General features: G+C 38.3%; 1 protein-coding gene across 1 annotated transcript in view; it reads left to right on the top strand.

Moving 5' to 3' along the window:
* Window positions 1-11,893, top strand: part of EMCN (endomucin) — a 72,414-nt gene extending 60,521 nt beyond the window's left edge. Inside the window, exons 8-11 of the mRNA XM_040967194.1 lie at window positions 361-456; window positions 3,907-3,931; window positions 4,995-5,056; window positions 11,819-11,893. Coding sequence (XP_040823128.1) covers window positions 361-456; window positions 3,907-3,931; window positions 4,995-5,056; window positions 11,819-11,853 — 218 coding nt within the window. The 3' untranslated portion in view covers window positions 11,854-11,893. The remainder of the gene's footprint in view (window positions 1-360; window positions 457-3,906; window positions 3,932-4,994; window positions 5,057-11,818) is intronic.
* Window positions 11,894-14,172: the final 2,279 nt, after the last annotated feature.

Genomic DNA, 14,172 nt, shown 5'->3' with positions numbered 1-14,172 from the left:
GAAAAGCAGCAAAAGGGCTACAGCTCTCTTAGTTGGGGTGGCATGTATAAGGAAGCCACAGGCTTCCTTAGAGGAACTTAGAGCACGTTTTTTGTCTCTCGGGGGCATCCATTTCCTCATTCCTTGAGTCTCCAGGAAGATGGGGGATTGTCTCTCCTAGGTTTAAAGTTTGGTTTCAGAAAGGCTACAAGGCTGACATCAAGTGGACACATCAGAAATGACAGCTAGAGAAAAACCCACGAATCAGATAAAGCTTTCAGACCCAAGATGATGTCTGAAGGATAGAAAATCCTGCATGCTTTTTCTCGGTGAATGTGAAAACACAGTAGCCACTCTGACAGTGTTCCTTGTGTTTCTTAGGTGTGATTTTGCCAGTGGTTATTGCTCTGATTGTAGTGACACTTTCAGTATTTGTACTGGTGGGTTTATATCGAATGTGCTGGAAGACAGACCCAGGTAGGTAACAGTTTCTGTTTCGTTTTCCTTACAGGCAAATATATATATATATACAGTCTAAATTACAGTTTAAGTGCTTAAAAGGATAGAAGCGTTACAGTCACAAATGAAAATCATATTGCTTGATCACAAAATTAGAGGGGAAGAGAAAAACTGGTTAAAGTCGAGGGGGTGAATCGGCGGCAGCACCATGGGTCAACAGGCTAATCCTCCACCTACCCGCTTGCACCACTTCCCTTTCAGCTCCCTGCTTGTTGCCTGGGAAAGCAGTGGAGGACGGCTCAAATACTTGAGCCACGGTACCCACGTGGGAGACCCAGAAAAAGCTCAACTCTAGCCAGAACTGATTTGCAGTAATTTGGGGTATTAAACCATCAATGGAAGATCTTTCTCTCTTCCTTTCTCTCTCTACATCTACCTGTCTAATAAAAACAAATAAAACTTTAAAAGTAAGAAGAGGCAGGATGAATCTTTACAGGTGAATACCAAACATAGACAGATCTTATTCATGAAAGAGTAATCGATTTTGTGGGTTGTCAGAGAATGGAGTAGCAGAGACGACACAGAATGGTGTCCGGGAATTCAGTGTAGGGGCTCACACTCTCAAAGTTCTGTGACTTACTTCTCTCTTCGGAAGCACAGATTCCTCCCACTGAAGGGAATGTTACAAGTTTTGTTCTTTATTTATATGAAATTTCCTTGTTAGAGTAGACAATCAATGGAAAATGTGCAGTGATAACCCAGGGAGTTCTCATGGACTCTACACCTAGCTTCCCTTTTTATTAATATTTTATGTTTGTCAAAAATAATGAAGCAGTCTTTTAAGGAATTTTACTAAGTTCCCCTCTGTAGTCAGAGTTCTTTCTATCTCTAGTCTTGTTTTTCTGTTCCAGAGGTTGTTCGCAGTGTTTTTGTTCAAACCTTTGCCTGGCTTCTCTTTCAGCTCCCATAATTCAGCAGTTCTCTTGTATTACATAACTATCTTTCTTCCTATTTTAACTACCTCAACAATGCTTCTTTCCATGCCTGACTCTGCCCTGGTGATGTTGAGCATCATGGATTTATGACTGTTCATAAACCTTCCAGCAGTTCCACCTTACCTTCAAGTATTTATAACCCCTCTCCAGTATACCTTAGAAGATTCAGCCCAAGCACCAATTTACTTTTTTCTTTCTGTGACACCACACCTCTTCAACCACAGTGGCTTGTTTCTGTAAGTGCTATTCAACAGAAATGGATGGTCACATTCATCATACTAAACTGTAGCTCATCTTTCTTGGCAGCCTCTCCTGCACACCCGACAAGCACTGCAAGCCCCAGTTCACCTGCCGTTTACAGGGCATCATGCCTGGGATACAGGCCTTTGCTGTATGCTGATGGCATGCAGTTTTATAACATCCATTAAAACAGAATCTTACATTTGTCTGCTTTGATTCTAAAGATTTCGCTAGCAAACCTCTAAGTTCCATAACCTGTTCAAAGGTAAAGAGCAGTTTTTTGAAATGCTTTTATTTTTATTTTTAATTACTAATTTTTAAAAAGTCACATAAGCTACTCTATGCTTTCATTGGCTCGTGGACAATGTGCCCCCAGGATAGTGATGCTGCTGTTTCCAAAGCCAACCATAGAGTGGGCACGGGTGGGAGAAAGCTTCTGATGGACAACAAGAAGAAAACAATCAGCATTTTCTTCTTTTCGTAGTGATCATATCAACTTCTTGACCATGTCTGAAATATGTCTCTTTGCCCAGCCGCCAGAGAGGAAATAGCATTTTTCTAAATCAGCTTACTTACTCTGAGTTTTCAAGCCACCAATCCTTCTTGTTACAGACCAACAGCCATCGACTTGGAAGCCTGTGGGTGTTGAGCGTATAGGTTAAGTAAACATTAGTATGTGAAATCCATTCGAAGAAAGCACCCAAACTGAAAGTTTTCTTTGCCTAAAAAGATCTGACATTTTCCATTGAAGGAAACACTGAATGTATAAAATTTCTACCTCAATGGGAAGTTATTTCGAAGACACACAGTGCTTTAAAACCAGTTTGGCAGCTACATAAAGAGCCAAATCTACATGGCTGCTGTTGACTTTGTCCTGCAAATAGATTTTACAGCATTGTTGCCATTAAGTTAACACTGTTAAACACCCTCCATTAATCCCTCTTCAAGGATGTGGGTGAGGTTTTATTGAGTAAAACTCACTCTGATAAACTCACTCTGCTTACTGTGAAAAAAATAAATAAATAAAAGATTTTGGTATAAAACTAAGCTTATATAGATGTCATTAGTGTTAGGCTGAGCTTCAACCCAAATAAACATGGTATATATGCACAGTAGTCTGTTCACAACCTTATATTTGCTAATTAACCCAGAATTCTATTACAGCACCCTAAGGAAAAACATAAACATGAAAACGCAGTTTTAAACAGGACTATGAGCATCAGGGTGATATAGTTAACCCAGGCAGGAATCCAACAACATTGCTACAGTTCTACTGATCAAGAAAAGATTAGATGTAAGTGGTAAGCACCATATAAGTTACTGAAAAAAATTAGATCTAAGGAGTAAGAGTACGCTAAGTGACAGAAATAGAATCACCTAAAACATTAGAGGATTTTAGGTCTTCCTAAAATTATAGTCAAAGAACATATTCCAATGATAAGACCTGGATTCGATATGAAAAATCACTCAAGGGACAGGAGAGGAGTGGCAAGGGAATATAACTAAAACGGAATCAGAAATATAGCAGGGGATCCTTAAACAATTGCATTTAGACACTTGGTCTAATGGAAAGTTTGACCACTGACACCGACTGCTGGGAAGGCTGAGTTCTTCTCACAGTGAGTCACTCTGCATTCTCACTGTAAACCCAAGGTGTTTTCTGCCTACACAATCACAAGGCAGCCTGGGAAGCAATACAGATGATTAGTTACAGTTTGAGGCTTCAGTGACATTTTGCAGGGCACTTTTGAGAGGCCAAATCAGTGGATTTAAGATGCAATTAGAAACAATAGCCGCATTGTAGCTCACCACAATTTCAGTGATTTGTGTCCCATGAAAGCAGTTTTTTAAAGGAAAGTATAAAATTCAACTCTTTGGTCTAAAAGGTAATTCAATACTTTGAGGAGAATTTTTTTTTTCAGAGACATGGAAATGTTTTGAGTCATTTTCTGGTATGTGTGGGTTGTGTGATAGCAGACAATAGTTTCTCATCATAATTGAAATTGTGAGAACAAAATTAATCCAGAACTAAATTTAATGGGGCTGGCCTAATGAGAATCATCTTGTGAGTGTCAGCATAAATATTAACCATTCATACCTGGAGGGACGTTTGTGAGTTCGAAAAATAATTTAAAAATGGTTGGTGAATCTCTACCTGGGAAGTGGTGGGGATCTCTGGATTTTGGTAGCCAAGCTCCTTGCAACACTAACAACAGCTCTCTTCTCTTCCCAGGAACACAGGACAATGGGAATGATCAGTAAGTAAGGCTACACTGCTTTATGGAAGGAAAGTGATTGATCTATTACTTACACACTTAGTATTGCTATCTAAGGAAATGTTTCAAGAAGGCATTGTGGATGGGATTTGATTATGGATCAGAGCTCTCCCTACCAGCAGGGAAATTCTAATTCATTGATAAAATTGATCACAAGTTGGATTAAATGGAAAACAAGAAGATGAAATAGAAAACTAGTAGACTATACCTATGAGGGAAAATATTACAAAAGACATTTCTTAAGCTTTAAGATAGTTTTCCTCATACAATTTTCAGTGCAAAATTAAAGAATGTGACTGTATTTTGGGCAAGCTCTGAGCGTCTTTGCCTTATTATAGATTATTAATCTATGTGGACTTTATTAAAACAAAGTACTTTAAAACCCAGGCACCTGTCATGTCGTGGTGCTTTGAAGGAAATATGATGAATTCCATGGAAAAATCAAATATTAGAGTTAGATCTTCTTTGTTGATCTGATTTTGTAGTTTGGCTTTACATAAGTATCTTTTTTATGTCATCCGATTTTAAACTTTAGAAATAATATCCCCACATTTCCTATCCATCTGAATTAGAAGAGGAGGCTCTAGTGATGTTCAAAGCCGGAATCAAATCAAGGTTTGACATTATTTGAAACTGGAAAATGAATCAGTAGAAATCTTGGTTAGAATAGACACTTCACTAAAGTATCTTATAAACAAGAATTATCCCCAGAACGCAGCATCATCCTCCAAGTTTATTCCTTTTCATAATTCATAACTGGGGATGTGGTCCTTGTCACAGGGGTTTAATGTGACTTAAACAGATGCTTTAGTTTATCTGGTGATTGCCACTATAACATCATGATAGGGATTATTGATTCGATTTTGTAAGAACTGGAAAGTGCTAAAATATGATTTGTTTGTGAAGAAATATAGGTTTTGCCATAGAAACACATGAATATGCACATGCCTGCATATCTGCTTCACTCTGTTTATGTCACAATGTCATTGATTCACAGACATGTAACGCTAATTACTGTGGTGTTAATGTTTTCTGTTTCAAATAGACCTCAGTCTGATAAAGAGAGTGTGAAACTTCTCACAGTTAAGACAATTTCTCATGAGTCTGGTAAGTTTCCAGGTGTTTACATGAAAAATAGCTATTTCAAATCTAACCACAACCTTGGATTTAGTTCATGGAAAATGGTCAAAATTCATAACTCCTTTAGAAATAATTCAGTAGCTCTAAATAAATACAAATTCTAATACTAAGAAAAACTGAGGGGTTGCATTTGGCATAAGGCTTAATACACCCCTTGGGATACTCATATCACTTCTCAGAGTGCCTCACCTTAAGTCCTGGCTCTGCTCTGGATTTCTGATTCATGCCAATGTAAATCCTGAGAGGCAACACGTGATGATTAAGTGCTTGGGTCCTGGTCCTTGCCACCCATGTGGAGAGTGGTATTGAATACCTGAATCCTGGCTTCAGCTTGGCCCGATCCTGGCCATTGTGGGCATTTTGTGAACTAGCAAATGAAAATGTGTGTGTGTGTGTGTGTGTGTTTCTCTGCATTTTAAATAAAATTTTAAGAAAATGATTTGAGAATAATGCTGATTTTGATGAGCCTATTGGACTAATGGTCCTTTTGGTAGGTGGATGTACTCAAAGGAATAGACTCAATTCCAATTTACAGCAGTGGCAAAAAGAACACTGTTTGTGCATTATTTTCCCATTGCTGTTGTTTTACTTCATTTTTAGAGATGGCTATGCATAGCCAGCTGGAACCAGGCTATGTTTATCAGCCAAAATGTAAATCACGTTTTACATAATTTCATATAATTTTAATTGAGCTTCCACTAAAGATAAAACACAATTTCCTGTTGATATAATTTGCATTTGTGTTTCCAATTTCTTAATTATATTCATTTGATTTGAAACATAAAACTATTTCAAAATAAAGATAAGATTTGTATGAGTTATGTTTATGTGAAGAACAATAAAAAATTACATGCTGAACAGCTTTTAAAAAAAGAAGCAGGAGTGAGCATTTCACTATTCGGGACACCTGCATTGCATATCAGAGTGTCTAGTTTGAGTCCTGTCTCCACTTTCAATCCAGCTTCCTGCTAATGTATATGCCAGGAGGCAGCAAATGAGAGCTCAATTATTTGGATCTTTGTTGCCTCATGGGAGGCCCAGATTGGGTTCTCGGCTCCTGGCTTGACTTGGCTTAGCCAGGCCCTGACTGTTGGGAGTTTTGAGGGAGTGAACAAGCAGATGCCTCTTTATCTCACTATCGTTTGAGTTTAGTTAAAGTTAGTAATAAGAATAAAAATTGAGGGTGGGCATTTGTCCCAGTGGTTACAATATCACCTGGGGTGTTCACTCCACCTGGGAATGCCTGAGGTTGAACCTGGACTCCACATCTAATGCCAGGTTCTCTGGGATGCACTGGTAATAGCTCGAGCACTACCACACATGGAAGACCCATCTGAATTCTGGTTTCCTGGATTGGCCAGATCTACCTCTGGCTTTTGCAGAGGTTTGGAAAGTTAACTATGAGATAGAGGATCCCTCTCCATATGTCTGCCCTTGCAGGAAAATAAATATAATGAATTAGCAAAAACATGGTGCTTTTTTCTGTTCTTAGTTGACTAGTTATCTAAAACTACTATTATAAAAGCCATTAAAAACTGCGATTCAAATGTTGTATTAAACCAATACATTACAGAGTTAATTTCCTAAATTTATTTTAGAAAATCTCAGAGTACTTATATTGAGATCTTCAGAATGATAAACTACCTTATAAATATTTACAGTAGCTAAAAATAATTTTTCAATACAGAAAACTATATTTTTCCCAATTAAGAGCAAGACATTAATGCCAGAACATGGCCCCATATCATAGGGAAAATTCAAACCAGAATTAAAACAGGCAGACAGCAGATTGAGGAGCAAGGCACACAGAACCCGCTCAGGTGCACCAAAGCCTTCATGTGAGTAGTTTCATTTTAAGAGAAATCTCTGTGTTTCGCTTTTCCTTACTTATGCACACTTCCGGTATTTCTGTGTTTTTCATCCTCTTAGGTGTAGCCACCTGAAATGGCAAAGAAACAAACTTTATTGAGAGAATAGTTAGAAACACCCACGGGTGTCTCCTGGCTGTTACTTTGACTAAGTAACCAAGACTGTATTACCGAGTCAGGGAGAAGGGCTGGAGAAGGGGCAAGTAGCCCAAGTGTGAAGTAATCTTCATAAGCTCATGAAGGACCTGAAGCATGATTACATCATCGAACAAGAAAAGTTCCGCTAATCAGCCTGAGGTTGCAAGAGGTGTCCCAATCTTTCCTCTTTTTAAAATATTATTATTTTTTATTGATTACATTGCATTATGTGACACTGTCTCATAGGCTCTGGGATTCCCCAAACCCCTCCCCAAACCCTCCCCCCATGGTGGATTCCTCCACCTTGTTGCAGTATTACAGTTCAAATTCAGTCAAGATTCTTTCATTGCAAGCATCGAGTCCAGCATCTCGTTGTCCAGATATTTTCAACGGTTTCTTGGGGAGACCATCTCTGGTCTGAAAGCAGAGCTGGTAAAATATCATCCTGATCAATTAAAAGCCACAACATAACATCAACATCAATTTACAACATTATGGAATTAATTGACATGGTATTGAGTAACAAATATGTTTAAAAATGCGAGTGTCCCAATCTTTTCATGTGTTCACCATTAGGTATTGATCCAAACACTGCAGTGGTCAGGATTCTTCACGGTGGGCCAGGTGTTACCCAGGACCTGGAAGTAGCTTCTGTGTAGCTATGAGGAAAGGGCTGAGACCATAAAAACTTGCAATTTTCCATTACTCATTTCTATCTAGTTGATACCAGCTGGTACCGGAGCCTAGCTTCCAGAAGGGCACCCAACTCTAATTAAATAGCAGACTCGTTTTTGAGACCCAAGAACATTCTCCAGAGACTTTCCCCACTTGTGCAGTAACTGCAGTCACCAGTGTAGTAGATCATGACAGGGAGGAAAACTAGGTCTTCCCTTCTCCTCCTCTGACTCCCTTACTTTCATCTGTGACTTACTGGGTCACAGTTCTAAGGAGGAAACATCACAAAAAGAACAAGATACAATTGCTGATACTTTTATTTCTGACAACTTTAATGTAGGAATTACAATGATTTTTAACAAAATAACCTCTCAAAAGTCAATCCAACTGAGTAACCAAGAAGATATTTGGTGACAAAGCATACCCGAAATTGGTGATGCAGAGTGGTGATTGATAATTCATCTCAAACGTACTGTTTTCCAAATGCCGTTTCTACTACTGCACCTTTTATAAAAGTCAATCGTCAGTTGCACTTGATGGATCCTAAATTTCTAGCAAACAACTGTCTTCCCATGGTTTTTAAAACTGATTTTTTTTTTACAGTATTCACTCTACCAGTCAGAAAATAATTCTTTTAGAGAGTTGTTTCCTTGAAAGGAAACATTACAGAGAGGAAATGAAAGAGAGGGCTCTTCCATTCATCGGTTCGCTTCCAGATGGCTCAACAGCCAGGCTGGATCAAGCTGAAATCAGGAGCCAGGAAATCCATCCACATCTCCCACATGGGTGGTGGAGTTAGGACACCTTGACCTGCTTTCACAGGAGCATTAGTCAGGAGCTGGTGCAGAAGATGCAACAGCAGGGACTCCAACTGGTGTTCATAAGGGATGCTGATATCATAAGTGTTAAATTAACCTTTGTAACACAGCGCTCCAATTGTTATTGCTATATTTCCTAGGAATCGTTCACCCACTACAGACACCTTTTCTAAAATATAGCTAGAACAAAATTTGAAACAATTAGTTTGATACAAGTTTACGAAACCTGCTCAATGCTTCTACTATCATATATATAGACTGAAATTTTTAAAATACAGAAAAAACTTTTTAAAACAAGTATATGTATCACCTATCACTCAGAATTAATTACTGACACAATTTCATTTCGTTTCTTCAAGTTCTAAGGAATACAGTGTTAATTAACATGCGTAAGTGAGCAGCACAGTTAAAGTTGAATTTCAGTCACATGAATTCTTCATAGTAGTCATTACCTCAGTATGGAAACTTGGGACTTTGACCTCTAAGTAAGCTGTACTATTGTAGAGGCCAATAAACAAGGTTTCCAAGGAAACAAACCTCTGCAGAATTTCACCTTCTGGGAAAATACCAGTGGATGCTTAATTCTCTTGGTTTCTAGAAGCCTCTAGGAGTCACAGTTGGATTTCTGTTCATTATCCCTGGGATGGCAGTTCCTTGCCCCTAAGTCTTGCTCCTCTGTTTGGGTCACAGTATGCAGCCATCCAAACTCCTTGTTTCCATTAAATGTTTTTTCCAGCTGAGTCTTATGCTGAAAATTCAGACCATATATGTTTACATTTGTTTCTTTAATGGAAAAGAGAAAAGTTACTGGGGTAAGCAATTTTCCACAAAAAAAAAAAAAAAAATAGCACCAAATATGGTAGTTCAAGGAGTTCTTTATGAGAGCTGTAGATATCATTCTGTTTTAGTAAGAAATCTTGCCAAGTTAAACATCACCATGCACTTTAAACATGATTCTCACATCATATCTCATGACATTCATATACACCATCGTGTGCCTAATATGTAAGATTGTAAGAATTCCGAAGAAAGCTGCACGAGTATGTTAAAGAATACATAATTTTACAGGAAAAAAATTGTATCATTGAATTAATTCAATATATTATTTGATCTTTAATCATCTGCTAAAAAATGAAGTAGATTTGAATTCATTATAACATTTCCCTGCTTAGAAAACTGCTAATTTCTTGCTTGCAAGATAAGGTCAAAACACCTTAGTACATCAACAAGATTTTCCAAATGGCCTTCTAAGGAGTTTCAGTCTCTCCTAATTCCGTGTGTGAACTATCAACTATACAAGGTGTGTCTTCTCCACCCTTCCTCATCCACTGCTTCTGCCTGCCTTCCTCACTGAATAGAAGAATTTTGGAAGGAGAAGGTCTTTGCCACTCCTACCTACCCCACTAATTATTATAATAATCACATCTTATTACTATTCCATCACGACAGTACACTAATACTAACTGAAACATTGTAACATTTACTCAATAAAAGCACAGTCCTTTTTTTTTACTAGCTTGTTATTAGAAATAACAATTTATTAGCAACAAGAACGTAACAAAAAAGATAACAATGAGTAAAACATTCACAAATGTGTAAGGTCATGTCTGCCTTCATCTCTGTCTTCTCAACCCATCACTTCTGGCTGAATTTCCACGGAAAAAAGCTTCATTTGATGCCTGCACTGTCTATGATGTTTTCTTTTTTTCCACTCAATTTTAATTTGGCAATACAATGCATATGACTGCCTTATATAAGATCTCTTGGCTTAAACTGCTATTTTTAATGCTTGATCTTATTAAATATAATGGAAACTATAAAAGAACTTAAAATCATCCATGAAGCACAACCTTGATATAAATGATTTTAGCATATTTCCATCCAGTTGTGATTGTCTCTAGGTTTCTGTGTTTTTCATTTGCTTTTACCATTGACATATTATAACTGTTGGTGGAATCATATTATTAACTCTTTCTCATGATTTCTATCTTAGTTACACAACTATTGAAGACAGATTTTAAAAGTTCTAATTATTTTCACAATATTTGCCTTAGAAGACTTATGGCAGATAGTAGTGATCCATTAAATCTGTATTTCAAGTGATTCTGGATCATGCGCTTCATACCCACGGATTCCAGGAGGGCGCTGTTCATTTCACCAAGTGTTGCAGTGGAGCACTGGCTGTAGGGTATTACATTGCATCAGGTATTTCTCACAGTACGGGACGGGGGAAATCTCTGAGTTGGTTTTCTGTTTCTGTCTCTGCTCATCATTATAATGGTGCCAGCGAGAGGAGATTTCCACAAAGTTCTCAGAAGATACATTTCCTAACCACTGGGGCCAAATTGATGATATTCATTCTAAACTGTAAGATGTACCTTTATAGTCCTTTATATAATGTGACTGAGGTTGATACTTAATTCTATCTGAAGGACATAGATAATGTGTAATATGCCGATCATGCAGCCAGTATTTTGTAAAAAAAAAAAAAAAAATGCTCAGAGTGATTCAGTTTCCAGTCATCCTGGGTTTATACTAATGTTGAATAGTGGAATAATGTCATAATGTCATAGTGTTGAATAATGTTTCTGTGCTACCATGTATGTTATCAGAACGTTTGTATTGACCCACAGATTCATTTTCACAAATATCCTGCTGAATCATTTAAATAGAAGGATGCTAGTATGTCTTCTTCATGATAAAACAATATTCTAAATTTATGATATGGATTTACTTTTACTTAGGTGGTGCCAGCTCATATAACAAGAAAAAAAGTGAAGAATTCTTTCCCCAGGGTGCCTATGTTCTTGTCATCTCCCAACCACACCCACTACTGTGTGGGAGATCGCCACTGCATCTCTTCCTCCATGCCCAATGAGCAGGCCATGCTGGGGTCCCAGCAGAGACTCCTGTCAGGGGCCCGCTGGGGACACAATGTGCTATGTGCCTATGGCCTCCCACATAGGCTAGGCAGGCAGAGAGCAAGGTATGATCTCCCACTTCAGCTCCTGGGAAGTGAGTGAGTTTTGCTCCTTAAGGGGGATCAGGGATGATGGCTTAGACAGCTCATAAATCTTACTGAAACTTTTTGGACAAATTGTGGCTCTAATGACATTCTTGAAGGAGAATTGAAGTCTCCTTGAAAAGAAAAAAAGGCAAGCCAATGAAATTTGTTTTCTTTCTTAGTCATTCTCTGAATTGATCAATCAAGACATATGCTCTGTTCTTAGGTGAGCACTCTGCGCAAGGAAAAACCAAGAACTGACAGCCTGATGTATCCTTCCTACAGCTAGGCAATAAATATGTAAGTTTCCTAATTTCACTTGCTGAGATACTCATTAACATCTTTTTTGGAGCTTGTTGCAGCTGCAGCTGAGATCATTTTTAAAGCATTTTGAAAAGTTACTGGTTAGTGTCAGTGAAGCCATCATTGTCTATTTATCTAACAACAAGCTCTCAGAAGAGTTGCCAGAGAAATGAATAACTTGGTGGCTGTAGAAGATAGTTTCAATTGCACTGCCTCTCTAGGAAATGATGCCATCCACTCTACTTGCTTGTGGATAATGCTTCCTTGTAACTGTATTCTGCCTTTAGCTGGGTCAATAAGCCCACTCTGACAGTGGCAATTAAAGAAGCTTCCATTGTTAACAAAATAGCGGGACCTAAGTGATAAAGCTTGCAAATTTGCAGTTCAGGAGAAGAATCCAATACAGAAAGCATACTAAAGAAAGGATGTGCATAACAAACAAAGGCTGGCTCAGGCTCTGTGATCTAGAGAGGCATGGGAGGTCATTTGATTGGCCTCTCAAGGCACCATACCAAAATGCACTTTCCATTGGGTTCCACAAACCATGCATATGAACAGAACACAGTCTGTCAAGGTGGCCTAAAATGCTGCCTCAGCTGGGGATTCCTATTCCTAGGCTGTCACAGAAGTATGCATTCTTGCTTTATTCGTATAACTGATGTTAGTGAGAAGTGCTCCAGGTACCTCAATGAGACCAAAAGTAAACAGTATTATTGAGTGTGTTCCATGTCCTGGCCTGGAGTTAGTGTAATGAATGTCTATTGCTTATTCCAGTAAAATAGACCAGGCCAATTTCAGACTTGCTCGCCAATTAATCCTACAAACTCAGAATGAAACTTCTCCTGCTTTCCTAGAAATGGTGTCAGCATTGTTAAAGACACCTACTATGAATTTCTATAATAATGTATTTTCATGAAAATCACAACTTTACAGAATTTTAGGATGTGCAATGACGGAACAATCTTTCATTATACTTAATACACGAGATATGCGAGGGATTAAAATCACTGGTATTTGTACAGACGTATAAACTGAAACTACTGCCCAATGGGAAAGGTATTTGTAAAATAATATCCATGTCTTGAGAAAGACACCCTTGAGGAATTATGTGATAAAACTCCAGTTCATTGCTTCTTTGGATACACCACCCTCTGGCATAGTCTGGACCATCTTTTAGTCACAGACTCTCTGGGAAGACCTTAGTCATATGCCAGTCTAACATACTTTCCATAACTTGCGGCTTGATATGGACTCTGGGCTCTTAACCACAGGCTATGCCAACCAATGTGTAACCTTCAGCCTTGGCTGAGCATCCCACCAATACACAAAATTATTTTTGTGCTACTAACAAGAAAACTTTAAAGTACTGAACCAAAGGCCTGTACACCCATCCTATAAAAGAGAAGCAGCAAGATTCCTGTTTATTTTTCTCCCTGTTGAGTAAGCAGCAAAGACATAATGAATATTATACACGGATTTACTAACTACTAAAAAAGTCACCCAAACAACTACTTTCAACTGAATTCATTAGGAGTAGGATGCCATTAATGATTTAAGTTAGAATTTTTCTTCTTGAGATACACCAAGATAGTCCAAGTTCAAAGGGAGAAAGACCAGAAGCAGAGAATAAAAAATTACTATGATATTCTGCTGGAAAAGGATAAGGATTTAGACAAAATTTACAACTACACAAGAGATGGAGATGATGAAGTTTGAATAAAAGAAATGTCTAAAAGATTAAAATCTCAATATGTAGTAATTGATTGGGTGTGAACAATGAAGAATGTGAAAGAAAAGGACTGCTAATTGCAGTCATATGTTTAGTTTTGGTGTATGGGCATGCCATGGTTGAAACAGCAAAACAGATTTCACTGGTAAATAGTAACAGGTTTGGGCGGGCAGGTAGTGGTTTTCCAACCAAATGTGTTGAGTTTGAGGTGCTAGTGAGATGTTCAAGTCAGTCTACCAGGTGAACAGCTCTGGCTAGTCAATAATATTTCTTACCCTGAAGCACTGCCCCCACCATCCCAACTCTCCTCTTTTTTGGAGTGTGAATTGATTTGTTGTTGTTGTTCACAGGCTTGATCATCAGCTTCTGTGTTCTGGGGTGCACAGGGAGAAAATCCTGTTGAATCAATCCTGCTCTCCGTTCCTGCCCACCAGTATACATCACCAAGAAAAGGACGTCCAACGACAGATGACAGGCACTAATTTGATGGGATAAGAAAGAGCATCGGGCCTCTTCTATCCTTTCAAATGAAATGAAAGCATATTACT

This window comes from Ochotona curzoniae, unplaced genomic scaffold (genome assembly GCF_017591425.1).
Source record: "Ochotona curzoniae isolate NIBS_2020 unplaced genomic scaffold, NIBS_Ocur_1.0 scaffold_4506, whole genome shotgun sequence".
NCBI lineage: Eukaryota > Metazoa > Chordata > Mammalia > Lagomorpha > Ochotonidae > Ochotona > Ochotona curzoniae.
Note: the sequence above shows the minus strand (reverse complement) of the source record. Positions and strands in the feature narration are given on the sequence as shown.